Here is an 18,634-nt window from a genome sequence, read left to right on the forward strand (position 1 = left end):
TTCATTCAAGGGCTTTGCAATGCAAACTGATTTCCCCAACAGTCCCCCTTCTCCCTCAATATAAAAAAAGAGTTATAATTTAGAATTGTGGTCCTGAGAATAGCTGCCATCCAGTGAATCACATAGCACACATGGTGTTCTCCTAGTGTGCAAGGAAGAAATATATCACACCTTCATGGACATTTTGAAATTTTGGTTATTCTGGAGCTAGCTAATATAAAGGTTGTTCATTGTCTTCTAAAAGTCAGGAATTATTTTGACTCTACTTATTTTTCGGGTTGAAATGTTAAAGAACCCTATCAATCTTGTGCTTTATTTCAGGACTATCTTAATTCATCATTAGATTTTATACTATAATTTGTATTGAACTCTGAGAGATGTTGAGAAGTATCATGAGTATTTATAAAGCAAGGACATTAAAACTATGCCGAAGAGGGATTGTGACAGTGACACATACAGATTACAGCAGTCGATTATTCAAACATTCTGATTAACTTTTTTTTTTTATAAATACTTGTAGTGATGCTGTGGTTGCTTTGACTTACTGTACCATGCAGTAAGGAGAAACCTGAAATCAGAAGCTTGATTGGTATAAGTATAACTGTGGTTAAATTTTCATTGCACTTCATGCCACATTTTTATCAACAACTTGAGTGCAGATATGACAGATCTACACTACAAAATGATCCACGTCATCACACTGAGAAAGGGAAGAAAACACAGCATCTCAATGTGTAAAATTTGCATTTTATGAGCAATCAATACATTTGAATTAAATTTGGGAATTTTGGTTGATAGATAACCAGCATTGCTCAGTAATGTAACAGGACCACCAAAGAGAAACAAATCATAAAAACGTCCAAAACAAGGAATGCTATTGTTTGAATCTAAGCTTTACTGGTCAAACCACACCTGGGATTTAGTACTGATGTCACATCTCCAAGGTAACATGTATAAGTATAGAAGCCAGAATATTAAAAGGACATATCTATGCCCTTGCTTAATGAAGAATTAAAAGCAAGATCCTTCATTTGATGAAGTTATTAAGCATTACAGATAATCAAATAGTGAGGAGAAGCAAAAAGAAACAGATTCACTGTGCTCTATAGGCCCATGATAGCCACACAGTGTTAGTAATTGGTTATTTAACTAAAGAAGCTAAGGTTTTGTGGCAATCTTGTCTAAGTCCTTGTCAAGGTCCGCATATCTGCATATCTATACCGTCTGAAGCCACCTGGCCAAGCATGAAGGCCTGTTTGCCACATCCCATATTACAGAACCTTTCACTGCCTTTAATTCAGAAGAGTGTTAACAACTTTGAGTGCACTCAGGTCATCTATCACTGGAACTAAGTTTTAATTTCACTCAGTCCAAGCGCACTCCTGCAGTGACATGGCCTCAGCATTGTTCCTATAACAAAATCCTGTAACTGATTCCTGTTTTGTTCCCTGGAGTTCTGAGTTCCCCCTGCTTTGATACATCTCTAGGATCCTGTTTCCTCCAAGGCTGAGCACTGTCTTTCTCTTGCCCATATGTTCAGGCACCTGATTTCAGCTTATGCATCCCAGTCATTTGTTACCAACCCTGCTTTGCTGATGCCTAATGACCCCTGTACTCAAACACCCAATGTGCCCAGCTAGGTCAACCTTTGCTTCCACTTGTGGCACCTCTTGAACAGATGCTCTATCCCCTGGATATGTTACTCTGATAGCTCTCACTACTCAGCTTCCCATCCTCCACTGTGGAGCTTGCATTATTCCAGGAGTACAATCTAGTTTCAAAAACATGCTTATGCTACTCAGATGAGATATGAGTCTTCACTCTGATTCTAACAGGCAAGATCAGTGGTGCTCAAGTTCTCAAATGTTAGCATGTACAATGACAGTTAGCTGAAAGGCTTTTTAAAACAGAATGGTGGACTCTGCCCCCAGCACGTCTGCTGCAGTAGGTATAGGGTGGGGTCTGAGGATATTCACTTCCAATAAATCCTCAGGACATGCTGATACTGGTGTGGGAACCACATTTTGGGAACAATTGCCCTAGAGCAGAGAGATTTACATCCCTGTAGATAGATGACTCTGAATGGGGACTCAAACTTTGTATTTGGTGTTTGCTTAGGATTTAATGTTCAGTGAATCTTTAAAATAATTGATTAAAAACAAGTGGAGGCATTATATGAGAGGTCCATACCTTTATGTAAAGAGCATTTGAAAAATGTACTGTGTGACACTGACAGAAAATGCTTTCTGTGGAAGCAAAGAGGCAAAAAATAAACAGCAGCAACTGAAAGGGTATCTTGCTGTGACCCTCCTAGCTACCTAAAACATATGTAATATATATTGAACTGTCTGTTCTGTTAATATGAGGCTAAAAATGTGTCAACTTGATTCTCACAGAAACCGAAAAATCCACACGAGTCTCTCTTTCTGGGTCTGTTCACCTTGCCTGTTCCCTGTTCTCCAGGAATGGTCTCTTTCTCTAACTATTCTCCTCCTCAGCTTGTCTGCATTGCGCCTAAGCATGGCAGGCAGAGAATCCTAGGGTTCCAAGACTCTATACCTGTTTGCAAGGGGGGAGGAGGCTACTCTAAATGCCACACTGGGTACACTATGTGAGAAGGAAAAGGGAAAATATTAGCAATGCCTCTCGTGTATAGAAGAGTGGGATGGCAGGATACCTGTGCAGCCTAAGAAGCCAGAGATAACAAATTATGGGCAAAAGAACTGTAACCAAAGGCTGGAAGAGGAAAGGTTTGCAATCAGTGATGTCTTCTAGCTCTCTGGTGTTTGCATCTAACGGGCAGAGCTCCTTTGGGGAAGGATCAGGCACTTAAAAACAGCACCCCTGCTGCTGGAAGCTGACAGTAACATCCATGAGCGTGAGACTGCTGAATCAAGGCTTGTCCCAGAAACAATGCCTATAAGGAAGAAAAAAAGGAAAGCGGAATAGAGGTGCAAGTGCAACTTGGCTTACCCCAGCACAGCCCAAGGAAGATCAGATTCAAGGAGAAGAAACTAAAAGGAAAGATCCTTGAACCACATCTTTCCTCACAAGGTGCACTCAACACATCCAATTCTTGAACCAAGTAACAAAAAGAGCTCCTTAATCCCTTCCTGTGCTCCTAAAAAAAGGGCAAGTGCATTAAACAGATCAACTGATATGATTTCAGAACAAGTGTAACTGTTTAACCTAAATGTTGCTCCTTCCTAAGGATATTAATGAACAGTACATATAATTTAAAATGTGTCATATATATAATAAAATATATTATAAATAATTAGTTTTTTATAGTAATGAACATGTATAAGAAATGTTGAGATGATTTCTCTAACATAAGATCCTGGGGGGAAGTGAGGCTCTCACACCTGTCTTGTAGGATTCCTTCACAGACTCAGCCATTCAGGTGTTGTTTTAGCTCTGCTACTACTCCCTCCATCAAATCCTGCCTTCTAGTTGGGAATCTGACCTCCATATTGGCTACCTCATACTGTCAAACTGCCTGCATTCTGACATCATTCTCCCACCAACCTACCACACCTGCTGGAATCTTGGGGTTTCCATGGAGCTGCTTATAAATAAACCTGGATCATCTCAAGCGACCAGTGTCCAGTGATCTTCATCCTGGACACACCTGCTCTTTGGCTTCAGCCACTGAGACATTATCTAGTGTATTATCCTGATCTCTTGTATCTACAGTTGTTGTTTCCTCTTCTTCTCTGACCATGTCTGGTAAGGAAAGAAACTTTTTAAAGATTTTCACTAGATTTTTTTTGCCCCTAAATGTAGTACAGATTTAAAATAGCATGAAATAATGGGGGAAAGTGTCAAACTAGAAATCTGGAGACCTAATTTCAGTTTTGACTTTGACATTTACTAGCTGTGTGACTTTGGACAAGTCATTGACTCTCCAAGAAAATCTGTTTTTTTGCTCATCTGTTACATTAGGATGGCAGATTAGTTCTCTCTGGTCCCTTTCTTTCCCAAAATTGAGTTTTAAAGGGCACCCATGTAGAAAATGAGATCAGAGGTATCTTGAAAGTGCTTCAACAGAAACAGAGAAAACAAGGTGATGTAGAAAACTGGCAGTATATGTTGAGATGTATCATCTGTAGTGGCCTCCCTCCACTAATGTTTCAAATTAACTATTTTTAATTTAATGATGTTCAAAAAGTACTATCCACACATTTTGGAGTGTTCTATCTAAACTAGGTGAAAAGAGAAAGTAAGGAGAGAGGACAGAGAGTACTGGGCTATTCAAAAGGAAGGAAGCTGAAGATTGTTTTCATCAGCACAGGCCAACAGGAACCAAGAGGTAGAGAAAAAATAAGAATGAAGGCAAGCATGGAGCGGCTCTAAAGAAAAAGGAGTAGTTTGAGTGGAGTGTTGAAGGAATCAAAGATTTTAAATTAAAGCAGAAGCATAGAGTGAAATCTGCTCAGAGCAGGGCAGAACACAGCTGATTTAAGCAAATGCTTCCATGAGTGGACTAAGAAGGGAAGTCAGGCCAGATAGGGTATCACACATCAGAAACAAGGAGCTTGTCAGCAGGCATACCCAATTGTTTGTTTTTCCCCTATTGCCTCTGTGAACCACAGACGACACCTTACAGTTTTGAATATAATCATTTTAGAAGTATGTTTTAGAAATCATGTTTCCTATAAACAAGAAACTAAAATGGTTATCTAGGAGAGTGAAGGAAACAGAATTTTCACTACTTTGTCATTCTGATTTTTAAACATTGTAGATTTTTTGCCTATTAAAAATAAAATTAAGTCTTTTTAAAAAATTTTATCTCCTCACTTGAGTCAGGACTAACTGCTTTTGTGATAAGTAAGTTCCAAGTCAAGACTGCTTTTTATCTTTAGTTATTTTCTTCCTAACACAGAGAGCACACTAGTAAACAGCCATTATCTGCTTTTAGATATTAGTTATTCTAAGAAGGAAAAATCAAGCCCCACAACTTTAATTCCACATCTATCTAATAAAATTTTGTGGAGTCCTTTGGGTTTTCCTAAATTAAAAAAATTAAATTTAATTCTAGCCATGATGGTTTTTCTGGGCTTTGGGGACATTTTCCTGGACATTGAAGATTATGATGTAGGTTTTAAGATAAATATTAAAACCTTGATGATACTTGTTAAGTGTTCTTTTCTCTTATGTGATTATATTAATTGAAATATATATATTTCTACTAGGTTGATATCTGTTACTCACTGGCTAATAGTCAGACAGCTATGAAAGAGCACAATAATGGAATTCCTTTATACTTAGGATCTTGCTCTCTGCTTTGCCTCAGTTTTTACTGAAATATTTTTCCACAAAAATTGTAGCTACCTGTACTTGCACATTTATTGCATTTTGCTGCTGTTTATGCAACTTTTTACTGATATTTTCTTCTCTGTCTGAATGTACTGTCTAGGAATTCATTCAAAATCACCTTCTACTGTGGGCTGTTTTTTGGTTAGAGGTACTCACTAACAAACAGTAGGCAATATTCACTTTCATACTTTTGCACATATGATACAGAACTCCATCTAATAGTGAACTTATGCTTAATGCTTGGTCCATACATACCCCAGTTTCCATTAGTATCTCCATATTTCTTTTTTAGTTTTGTGATACGTTTTTCATAATTTTTCTCATTATCTTTCCAGAACTTATATTTTCCTCTATATAAACCATATGTAATATCACTTTTATCCATGTATGAATTACTACTGTCATTATTGTTACTATATAACCACTTTATAGATGAATAACCTAAAGCTCACAGAGTTTAAATAAGTTTTTTCTCTCAAGAAGCACTTTTTGAGAAACTCACTCTCAGGTAGTCATTTTGAGGGAGGATCAGAAACCTGGCTTGAAGAGAGTAAGAATGACCCCTTAAATTTACCAACTGGACTAAGCTCTACGTGAACTCTGGGTAAGAGCATGTGAACTGCACAAGCAAAATGAGACACTGAGGATTACAATGAGAGCAGCTGTGCTATTTTCCAATGGACCAAGAAAAAGGGGGGGGGGCGGTGCCCATATGAAAAGTTCTATTTCTCCTGGTACTGGGCAGTGTATTGCTCAGAGCAGAGTCCTGGCAAGGAAGGCAGGATACCTAGGGTCCTGTAACCTGGTAATGACACTAACATAATGGAAGAACACGAACAAGCCCATCTGACCTCTCTAAGCCTCAGTTTCCTCACTTGTAAAACAAGAGTATTAGAAGTTCTTGAGGGACCTACCAGTTCTAAAATGCTCAATTCTAGGAAATAAGACAGGAGAAGACACTAATGCAGGCTCATAGGGAAGAAGGGCAGGGAGAAGGTTGCTTCTAGCTTAGAGAACCATTAGTAACCCCTCTCCTGGTTCTTCTGCACATCTGCCCAAGCTGGGAGCATGGGCAGTGAGTACTGAAGGATACCAAACTGCTCCAGCACTGAGAACCATCAGAAAGGGACTGACTCTTGCTATCGCCAGTGAGTTGGTATTACAGTCTTCCTGACAGCAGCAACTTTAAGGTAATGCTGCTACTCTGACACAGAATTTTCAACCTCACTGATTTTTTTTCCCTACAGAAAATTTCCAAAATCCATCTTTACTTGGAACTTCACATTCTCTGCAGTTCTCTGTTCCTGTGGTGAGCCATGCAGCTTCTTCCTTAACAGGAAGAGTCTGTGATTTCTCCAGAGTCTCTGCTCCCACTGCCAGTTCGACATGGCTGCCGCCATCAGCCTCTGGCACCTCTTTCCAGCCACTCATGGGGACTGCCTACCTTTACCAACATTCCAGCACAACTATGTGGTCTGCAGTTACCAGCCAGCACCAGATCTCCACTTCAGTTGGAGACTTCACTATGACTGTCACTAACCAGAACAGAGCCATGTGCATGGCAACTCAGTATGCTCAGACTTCGTATGCCAATTACATGGTCCCTGTGTATCCATCACTTTCTGGCAGGCTTGTTCAGGGAATACCATCCCAGATGCTAAATCAGGGACATAGTCTGTCACATCCTTACCAGCAAGGGAGCCAGATATATTATTACAATCAAGGCACAATGGGGACTCTGCAATCTGGAGAACTTGTCCCCTGCTGGCAATCCTATGGCTCTGTGACAAATATAGGAAGTAGGGCCTCTGCCCCTCAACCAGAAATGACGGTACTGCAGGAGATTCAGCCTGCAGGTACCCAACCACCAGTCTCCACATCTGGAATCTACTACTACGTGTCTGCTCAAACCATCACAGAAACACGTTTTCAAGGTGAGTGCAAACAGCAAGTATGGAGAGGAATAAGGTCAGCATTCAAAAGAAAGGTCAGATAGGTAGAGTTCAAGTCCTGAGACTTTAATAACCACCACTCTCTCTCAGTGCTCTTCATTTCCAGACCTAATGGAGGTGGGAAGGCAGGACACTGTGACGGCCATCTATGCCACATGCACACAGAGCGCGCCAAGGGATACCATGCTTCTCACGGCCCTAGCTCATCAGTCCCCCTGCACACTCCCACACTGTAAGGAACTCCCGTTTCCTGATCTAGTCCTGATTTTTGGAAGGCATTTCACTTATTGTGCTAGTATCAGTTTAACTTTTCCTCACTTTCTTAATTGACACCAGGATTTAAGACCTTTTGTTCTGGGATCTTGTCCAAAACAAGCAGGGTATGAATCTGAGCTTGCTTATATATTTCATGAGGAAGAACTCCATTCTCTCTCTTAGTATATTGGGTGAGATGTGCTTAACTTCTCAGGAAAGTAGACAGGATTATTGAAGACTACATATACGACTGCTAGGCCTTGTAAAACATTTCATATTTTAAAAATCATTTTTACTTTTTTATTTGACTTATAAAAGTCCTATGAAGTACAAAGGAAACCAAGCAAAGTGACATCAAATGATCAGCAGTAAGAACTAGAACAGCTGCCCCCTCTATCTCCTAGCACAGGGTGCTGCCCATGACTCTTTAAGAACTAGTAGAAAAGTCTTGTCCATGTTGAGCAGTGCATGGTGTCTGTGTTGCATCTAGAAGCATCTCACTTACCAAAGACTGACTTCTTCCTTGTTCCTTTGTAGGGATGCAGACTTCCTGGGGTTTGCAGCCTCCAAACCAGACATTTTGTCTGCCACAACATCCACACAGCCAGACACTTGAGAGTAACCCACCACCTGAGGTTGGGGGCATTTCAGTGAGCGCTTCAGTGCAGAGTTCTGGTAATCCCTTGGCACTTCCTCCAGCTAAAAATCAGGAACAAACACAGAATAACAATTTGGAGGATAGTAAAAACAAGCTTTTGAAGCCTCTGGATGCCTCCCAGATCCCAGTAGAAAACCACAGTGATGTACTACTTCCTATAAACATCCCTGATACTCACCATCTCCTGGCCTGCACTGATCCCCTCAACCGAGAGAAGCAGCCTCATTCTAAAAACACTGATCTGGGGAAGAACAGCCTGAGCCTTGAGGACCAAAGCACACTTGTAAATGAGAACGAATCGAGCAGCAGTTTTGCAAACATTGCTGACCAGGCAGGAGACAGTCACCTTCATCAGCTCTTCAGTTCCTTGAAAAACGTTATTCATTCCAAAGATCCCAAGGTGAGCAAAACCCAAGATACCAGAGCCACTGAATTAAACCAGGTGCAGAAAAGGTCATGTGCAAAAAAGAGGTCTTCTGGTCAAGCAAGGAAGAACAGTCGTGAAGCCTCTGAGCCTTTCAGTGGTGCTCCAGAGGCACCGGAGGGAGACTTGAGTATCTGCAATGTTGCAGATGCTGATGAGGCTCCTGTGAACAAGTCCAAGCGTTCTAGACGCAAATCTCCAATAACTGCATCAAGGAGGACCAGAAAAACCAGGAGCTGTGCACAGCAGAAGACCACAAGAACCAGAAAAAGGAACTCCAAGAAAGCTGAAGAGGGTGAGCAGTCTGGAAACAAAGTCAAAGCACAAAAAAAGCCAACCATCCCCAGGATGAAGCGGAAGAAAGATGAACCTGAGCTCAGCCAAGAGAACTTTGAAACACCTCTAAGCAGGCTAGGCATGCATATGCTGGAGTCTGTGCAGGTTTTTCATGCACTGGGGAAGAAGATTGATAAGAAACCTCGATTCTCTTCTTCCCCGGACTTGGGAAATTCAAGGAACTCCAAAGACCCCCAGGCACCCCTGGCCACCAAACCACGGCTGAATACTCTACGTGAGGGTAAAAGACTTCAGAAAACTCATGTCAAAGCCCAGAAACCAGATGGCAGTGTCAAAAAAGAGTGTCCATCTCCATCTCAGAGTGAACTGCCACCTCCTGGGAAGCTCAAATTGGTGCCTTTGCCTCTTCTGATGGAGGAAAGGTCTCCAGTTTGCCAAGTTCCTTGTAGGCGACGGTCTCCAGCCTCAGACCAGCCAGCTTTGGCTTCCTCTACCCAGCCTGGCTCTACAAATGCAGCTCAGTCTACTGCAGTCGATTCATCCCAGCAAGCTCCTGCATCTTCAACAGATCTTGCCTGCTCATCTCTGGGTCCAGTCTCGACCAACTCAACCCAACGAGACCTGACCAAGTCTACCCAGCCTAGTGTCACCCAGTCCGCTGCTTCTAGACCTGTACCCTACAGAATATCACCTTGCACTTCTCTCCAGAAGGAGCCCATTCCCACTGCTGTGCCCCAGAACAAGCCTCCACCCAAGCCTAAAAGCCCGTACGTAAACCGAGAGGTCTACTTCTTCATACCACGTCCATGGAGGATATCTGAAATTCTTGGGCCAGAAGTGTCAGAGCCCATCACAGAACAGCAGAGGCCAGAGCGGGAGGCTATGAAGAGGCAGGCTCAACAAGAGCGTGAGAATGCTGCCCAATACACCTCCTTGGGGAAAATACAGTTTTTCATTGAAAGGGAAAAGGAAATGGAAATTGCTGACTCACATGGCTATATAATAATGTAAGAGCTGATAGGATTGTTGGTGCCACTTTGGTTACCAGATGCAGATAGATAGATATAAGTTTCCACATGTAGATAGATAGATATAGATAGCTAAAAGTTTCCACACATAGATATGTTTCCACATGTAGATAGATATAGATAGATATAAGTTTACACACATAGATAGATTTAAGTTTCCATACATAGACAGATAGATATGTTTCCACAAGTAGACAGATATAGATAGATATGTTTCCACACATAGATATAAGTTTTCACATGTAGATATACCTGTCCACACTTGTTCGGGTTGTAATTCTACAGGCAACCATGTGATTCTCGAGTATCTAGTCCCTCTCTAGACTGGTAGGATTCAGAGAAGGCTGGTCAAGTCTCTCTGCCCACAAAGTCTCACAAGTCTTTTTGCCAGCACCCAGCACAGTGCTTACACAAAGAAGACGCCTAATACATATTTTCTGAATGAACATAAATTGGCACAGTGCAGCAACATCCACAAAAACACAAGGGTTGCTCTGATTCAGAAATTCCATTCCGAGTGAAATTGTCTCTGAGAAGATAGTATATATGTATTCAAAGATGTTCATACAGGAATATTCGTTACTTCAGTATTTTATAATATCAACAACGTATGACTTTCTTATGTTCATCAGTAAGCGAAGGAGCAATGCAACCTTAAAAAAGAATGAGATCTCCAAAGACTTTTATAGAAAGACATCTGCCATACACTAAATTATAAAACAGGATGTCTAAATATTATACCATTAACCTGAAATTAGTATGTCAACTATACTTTGATTAAAAATTTTTAAATAAAAATAAAAAATAAAATCCCTTCTCAAAATAAATAAGTAAATAAATATCATACCATTAAAGTACATGTATATGCTTATGTCTGCATTTTTAAAGTGTGAAAAAACAGGTTAAATGATGACCAGTGGTATTTCTGGGTGGGGATAGGACTGCTTTCTCCTTCATAAGCTTCTATGCTGATTTTCTGCAACCAGCTTACATTACTTTTGTAAACCGAACAACTGGAACAGGGTCTGCCTCTCGAGGTTGGCAACTCACCTGCAGATGAGGTAGCCAGGCCTGTTTACACCATGGGCAGAGTGGACGCCAATAAGTTTGTCTGTACAACAGGGAATAGAGTTAAAGTCACGTTGACACACTACCAACAAGTGATGCGCCTTTCTGGAGAGTGACATTCCTTAGTCACACAACACTACCACTACCCCGAGAAGGAGTAACTCAGAAGAGGAATGTGATTTTGTGTTTAGGAACATACTACAAAGAATTATCTAATAAAAGTCAAAATTCACGGTCTCTGGGAAACTGTGAAGAGCCCCCAGTTAGACGCAAGGGTATAGACGGGAGAAGGCCTGGTCAGGTCTGAACAGCTTAACCATACTGAGATAAAGCCATCTGTCTTCATAGAGAGTGCTCATCAGTCATTGATTTAAGTACAGGAAAAGGGAGTAGAAAAAAAAAAAACGGGCTAGAAGAAGAATGAAATTTGGTTTTGAGTGACACAAATGGGAGGCATTCACTTTTGATGCTGAAAAAGAACAGCTCCCAATAATAACAAGGGAGAAATGTGGGATTCACATATAAATCAAGTATAAAAATCAAACAAATAATCGTATCTGACTTCATGATGCGTGATCAAAACCGAAAGTTTCTGTGATATGACTGCCCTTGCACTGTTCACCATGTAAGAACTTATTCACTATGTAAGAACTTGTTCACCATGTAAGAACTTGTTCGTTGTGCTTCAGAAGATTGGAGACTGTTGAGCATCAGGCTTGGGGTTGATTAATGATTGTGCATTGAGTCCCCTATACAGAATTTTATAGTTGTTAACAACCATTTGATCAATAAATATGAGAGATGCCCTCTAAAAAAAAAAAAAAAGAACACCTTCTGTAGCACTCCCTTCCAGGCCCCAAGGTGCTTCCCCTCCTCCTCTCACTGTCTGCTCCCCACACGCCACAGGCCCCTGTGCCCAGGCCAGTACCCATGTGAACAGCTCTGCCCCTATTTTGTGATGAAAAGCAAGACTTGGAAATATGTAAGTCTAAGCTACCCAGCAGGCAAACAGAACAAAGTCCAGACTCAAGTCTAAGATTTCTCCAAGTATGCCACAGTATTTCTTAGGCCATCATTTAAAAACATTATATAGAAATTAAATTTTAAAACTATACTTTTTTATTTACGCCTGCAAAGCGTAGGTCTGTGACTACCTGGTGTCTTGTAGGAAAGGACTTGTTTTTTCCTGTCTGGATTACTACCTCCCTACTTCTAATCGCTACTATTTCAATTCTTCCTCCATATGGAAGATGTTATCTTTCCTAAATGTAAACTTGGTTGGGTTACTCCGTTGCCTAAAAATCTTCATTTAGCATACAGTAATGCCCACACTCTGAGCACAGCATTTAGCACTTTTATAAACAGATATCAATCTGTGTCTCCAACTGACCTGTAATTCCACAATGATCCAAGCTATGACTTACAAGGTCCCACATGACCCACCTCCCTCCTGCCCCCTGCCAGCCTCTCTGATCCCATTTCTACTACTGCTCTAAACTCAGTGCTCCCTCCCTACTCCAGCCACACTGACTTCCTTACTAGTCCTCAAACATGCTGAGCATAGTCGTGCCTCAGAGGCTTTGTACTACTATTCCCTCTGCTTTAGGACACTTTTCCACCACCCCTCTAATACCCAGTGGCTGGGTTCCTTATTTCCTTTTAGGCTGGGCTCAAACAACATCTTCATACGCCTTCCCTGACCACCCAGCACACTCCCTCCCCTCTCCATCCTGTTCGGTGCTCTCCAAAGCACTTATCGTCATGACATTCCATGTACTCTCTTCATTCTCTCTCCCCGGCTAGAATGCAGAGGATGGAGGAGCAAGAACTGTCCTCTGCTCCTACTTCCCAGAACAATGCCTTCAACTTAGCAGGTATCACATAAATATTTGTTGGAAGTGAACATACGAATTCCTCACCCTTTCACACTACCCCCTCACCCAGCAGAGGCTGCCTCTCCATGGCACACGTCCAAGCTCTGTGCCTTCTGTACATTTCCTGATACCTGGGCTGTCCTTTCCTCATTTTAGTGAAATCCTCTCACCACCTAGCCCAGATGCTGTCTCCTCGTGAGGCCTTCCTCAGTCTCTCTTCTATATTCCCATTGCACTTAATTCTTTTATTATAATTAACCCACTGTCTTACGGTGGAAAATGCCTTGTCCTCTTTATCTGGGAGCTGGTGTCTGTGGAGGGGCCTATCACAGAGGTGGCCAGAATGGATGATAAGCAAGGCCCCGAGACCGCTACAGCAGAGCCCCGTCAAGTTAGCACCATGGGGGCAGACGACCAACACGGGGCCAGCCTGTGCAACGACTACACCCGAGAGGGACCGAGATTTACCAGTGTGTCCTCGGGCACTCTCAAGGACCTTTAGCCCTCATGGAACAGACGGGATGCCGTACGGTAGATCTAGGGAAAGGAGCCTGAACGAGCGAGCTGGCAGCGGCTCCCTAACATCTTAAGAGGTGATGTTTCTGTAACTACAATTTACACAAATTAGAAAATTTACCTCCTCTATAGATGCCCTGCTCAAGGCTCAGCCTCCCAAGTTCTAAAGTCAAAGTGGAGGGAAGATATGTGAATGGGGCTTATGATATTTAAGAGCCAGTACCCGCATTAAATGACAAAGTTGTAGTTTAAAAAAAGTTAATCTTAAAACTCCTGCCTCTCTCTTTCATCCCCTAACTTCCCACTGCCTTCTCCCTGTTGATATGTGTGTGTGTGCATACACACACACACACACACACACACACACACACACATGCAATATCACTGTCTGTCCAGCTCAATAGTGTATATTTCTCAAGCTAAATTTAGAAAGATGGCAAAATGAACACTTCATGCTGTGGGCCAGTCACTTTCCAAAGACAAGAGACCTCAGTTCTAAAATATGACAAATACAATATTCTTGCTGATAGTGAGATGCCAGAAAAAGGCACATGGATCCTTAAAATTCAGAAGCTATTAAGATCTATTTGCAACAGAGTAAGTTAGACTTAAAAGCAGGAACAAGAAAACACTGGCCTTTTTAAGTTCTTTCTGTCTGCAGAATGACAGTAAGAGGTGGCAGTGTCCTTCCCCACTTGAACCCAAAGAGGAAAAATAGCAGGAATATCTTAAATACCCATGATGAGGATGCCGCTCCACTGGTCCATTTTTTTCACTTCTAGGGTTCTGTCTCACTCCAAAACTTTGCCTTTTGTTGTCTCTTTTATATACTCTAAGACCCTGAGTATATCTTTATCTTTTCCTTTATGTCCCACCTCTTAACCAATATATAAAAGAACATTTTTATATTTCCCATTCAAATGTTTAAAAATAGATGAATAAGCTAGTTCAGTTCGTATCTCTCACTAAAATCACTTTCCAAACTAACTTTGTGGCCATAAGAAGAAGTAACACCTCACTCTATTAGCATCTGACCTCTGACATTTCCACTTTAATAATACTAAACACAATAGGCCCAATGGCAAAACTATTAAAAATATTAAAGACTCCCAACCTCATTCAAAATGCATACAGAAGTTCAGGTAAGAAAAAAAATCACTCTTATCTTTATTTTCTTTCAAAGACCCATTAACAGCATATTTGAATTTAAAAATAGTGTTATAATCAGGTACCTGATGCCCAATCTTATAAATTTTGAAGTAAGGAACAGTTTCTGGTAAGTCCTATAATGCAAAACAATGAAAATGTGTATTATTTCATTTGTAGGGAAAGAATTAAAACTGAATTAGAGGAGCCAGAATAAAACCAAGAGATTATAAACTTGGCATGTCAGTAATTCTGCTAAAAGAGCCATTTTTTTCCCCAAAGCTACTTCAACCTGGAAGTATCACTTGCTTTTCATTAAAACTGCAGGATGGATAGTCAATAGGCATATAAAACTGCAAGCAAAGTCCATGTGAATGAACATATATGTAACTAAAAATTATATAAATAGTCCTACCTAATATTTTACATTTCAGAGGCCACAAAGCAGCTGTGATTTAAGTAGAAGAGAGTCAGACAAAGCAAATTTCAGATACTGTTGAGAACTGGTATTCTTGGCGTGGGAGAGAGTGGGTACTGATAAAAGACAGAAGACCTTAACTGAAAATCCTGTTGTTCTGAACTTAAATGGAAAGTATCGATGTGAACTTTTGATGTGTTTTATTTTAAAAGCAAACATAGAAACACACTTCCTAGCTCTGACCCAGCTCTGATAAAAAAGGACTCAGGAGCCAAACTGAGAAGCTCCAACTGGCCAAAGACGGGGCCTCTGTTAAGAATAATAACTGCAATGGAGTCCACAGTGATACAAGTAAACACACAAAATAAAATCTCATTGGTCACCACCAGAGGATACTAGTGAATTGACTCATTATTTTGAAAACTGTTAAATAAAAGGAAAGAATCATGACACTACAACTGGGCAACCAAATAGATAATGAGGGGCAATTTCTCTTGATAGAAATATACCCAGCTAATAAATTAATAAAACATCAACAGAATTCACCATTTCTCACAGCCCCGAACAAATTAATGGACATAACTATCAGTCATCAGTGACTACTAATATCACAGAAAGATACTCACTAGGAGATGTTAGTACTACTACCTCATCAGCAAAGGACTGTTACAAGGATCAACTACGTCAGTGTATGTGCAAGTAGTTTTTACATGGCAAACCGCTACGCAAATACTAACAAACGTTAGGTGTCATTGTCTCCCAAAGCCATGCAACTGTCAGAAGGAAAATTCTTTCCCACTGATATGCTACATGGGCCAACAGATCATATGGGTTTCTGTATCAGTAGCAAAAGGTATTAGGAACAGAAAGCATGCAGCTGAGAGAACTGTCTTTTCCTCTGATGCTCACACATGCTCAGGCAACTGCTTAACGTAAGTGGTAGGGACATACGAGGTATTCCTTTCTATTAGACTACTACTACTCTTATTCCAAGCTTCATTTTCAAAATATAGAACACGAAAGCTTACAGCATTTCTTAAGCACATACAAAGCTTACTGCTAAATGTATAATTAAGGAAACCATTTGGTTCCTTCTTTGAACTATTACCCTTGAAAGAAGGCCTTTTTAGGGCAGTGAAACTATTCTGTATGTCACTGTAAGGATAAATACTTGTCATTATATACTGGTCAAAACCCATAGAATGTACAATATGCTGAGTGACTCATAACATAAACTAGGGACTTCAGTTGATAATGATAGATCAGTGATGGTTCATTGGTTCTAACAAACAGACCACACTGTTCTGGAATATTGATGGTAAGTCTTTGTCGGGTGAAGGAGAGAGGGTATAATTGGGAACTCTTAATGTAAGATGATATTTACTGAATTCACCTATGTAAGATGATAACTACTGAATTACTATGAACTAATACAGTATCTGAAAGGTTCTTTTCAATTAATGGTTTCACTTACCTCTGGCTTATAATAGTGGTGAGTATATGTTAAATCAATAATCAGTCCAGGTTCTTCATTCTGTTCTTGGACTTTGTTAAAAAGATCCAAGAGGGAAAAACATTCTTCTGGAGCAAGATTGTCTTCAAAACTCTGGCAGAGAGAATGAGGTAAGAAAGCAGATGGGTGCTTAATATCCTTTATTTTATTACCAATTTATTCAAGCCCCGTGATGCTAACAATGAGATGCAAAAGAAAATTTCCACTCTTCTGGAAGTTACAAACTATTGTATAATGCTTTCTTTCAGAAAGATTAGAGGAAGAAAATAAGTTCATTTCTATAATTTATTTCTGTGTTTATTTGTTTCATGTTGGTCTCCCAGCCAGACAGTAAACTCCCAGAAGGACCACATCAGTTTTGTCCCTCACTGCATCTCCAGCTCCAAGGGGAGTGCCTATAAATAGGCACTTATAAATACTTCTAGAATATTTATATATGTGAAGGATGGATTTCATTGCTAAACATTTTTTTATGTATTTGGCTTACTTATGTACTCTTTTCCATACTGGTATGTTTGGTTATTCAAGTGCCAGCAACATACTTTTTTATCAATTAACAGACTAGTTTTTAGAGCAGTTTCAGGTTCACAGCAAAACTGAGTGGAAAGCACAGAGAGCTCCCAATTATACCCTCTCTCCTTCACCCAACAAAGACTTACCATCAATATTCCAGAACAATGTGGTCCGTTTGTTAGAACCAATGGACCAGCACTGATCTATCATTACCAACTGAAGTCCCTAGTTTATGTTATGAGTCACTCAACATATTGTACATTCTATGGGTTTTGACCAATGTATAATGACAAGTATTTACCCTTACAGTGACATACGAATAGTTTCACTGCCCTAAAAAGCACCTCTAGTCCAGCAACACTTTAATATAGATTAATATCTGGTACAGCTAGATGTCCCCCTTCCACCATTATTCTTCTTTTTTAAAAATTTCCTGGCTACTAAAGTCTATTCTTCTATATGAATTTTAGAATCAGCCTATTTGAGATGATTATAAATTTATAATTAACGCAAGAAGATTTGACAGATTTATGGTGTTGAGTCTTCTGCATAATATTGTAAAAGTTTTGAAGAGTAAATTAATTACATCAAGGCATATAATCTCTCCAGTTTCTCACAAAGTTGGAGCTGATGGATCAAATACCACCTTCAGGTATCTGAGCAATAACTAATTTCAGATAACAAATTTATGTTAACCCTTTAGGAAGCCTTCCTTGATTAACCCTACTACGGTTTTCCCCTCGTTTGAATTCCCAGGTATTTCTCGCCATGGCAAATATTTGACATTTAACATAATCTCCTTTGTATTCCAGTGTGCTTGAGGAGAGACTGGCAAGTACTGAGGCTGCTTTTCCTTGGTGACTTCCATAAATCACACAGGAGACCAGTGTTACATTTCACTGCCACACAGAGATATTTCATCTTCCTGATTCTACTGCATGAATAGGGGGTGCACTGAGAGTGGTTATACAGCCCTGTTATCCCCTTTACGGTACCTTAATCCCAACATTGAATAAAACTACTTGAGTACACAGAGCCAGGAGAAGCTTTTTATAATGAGTGTGCAAGAGACCTGGGGCCACGTGGAGGAAAGGAAACGGAAGAGTCTCCCTGTGCTTCTCTTGCTGGTGGACTTCCAGACAGGCACTGAGCAGGGACCCTCATGGAACCTCAGGAATCCACTTTTAGAGGCCAGGGAATAGGCAACTGAGGCGTTGGGACGATCACACAGAAAGGAGGAATACAGGAGCAACCTCTCAGGAACTGCAAATGCGGGTGGGGAGTCCATTCATTCAACAAAAATTGTTAAGTATTTATTATATGTCAAAAAACACTATGCTTGGGGTTGGTGGATGTAAATGAGAACCACATGTTTATCTTTATAAAGCGACTAAGATTTTAAGTACAGAGATGCAAAAGAACTGACATAGCAAGTAAAAAAGGAACCCTGACCTATGAGTCACAAATTACATCAATTCCCCATATATTAAAAGTTGAGTTCTTCCACAGACAAATCCACGCTATGCTGGGCAGTTTCATTAGAGACATGAACCTCTTCTCACCTTTTTTATGACAGTCAAATGCTTTCCCCACCTATTCCATTCTTAGTTCAATTTTCAGAGTTTCCATGTTGAAATCATGACCATACTGATC

General features: G+C 40.5%; 1 protein-coding gene across 1 annotated transcript; it reads left to right on the forward strand.

Annotated features, from left to right (window-relative positions):
• Nucleotides 1–6,387: 6,387 nt before the first annotated feature.
• On the forward strand, nucleotides 6,388–10,700 carry LOC108410355 (uncharacterized protein C2orf78-like). Its single transcript, XM_073216096.1, has 3 exons — nucleotides 6,388–6,394; nucleotides 6,567–7,253; nucleotides 8,043–10,700. The coding sequence occupies exons 1-3, from the start codon at nucleotides 6,388–6,390 to the stop codon at nucleotides 9,914–9,916; spliced, it is 2,568 nt and encodes an 855-aa protein (XP_073072197.1). The 3' UTR covers nucleotides 9,917–10,700.
• Nucleotides 10,701–18,634: the final 7,934 nt, after the last annotated feature.

Source organism: Manis javanica, chromosome 1, assembly GCF_040802235.1.
Source record: "Manis javanica isolate MJ-LG chromosome 1, MJ_LKY, whole genome shotgun sequence".
In the NCBI taxonomy this organism is placed as follows: Eukaryota; Metazoa; Chordata; class Mammalia; order Pholidota; family Manidae; genus Manis; species Manis javanica.

Coding starts and splice junctions, on each gene's coding strand:
- LOC108410355 (XM_073216096.1), top strand. Junction 7,254..8,042: donor CACAGAAACACGTTTTCAAG/GTGAGTGCAAAC, acceptor CCAAAGACTGAC/TTCTTCCTTGTTCCTTTGTA.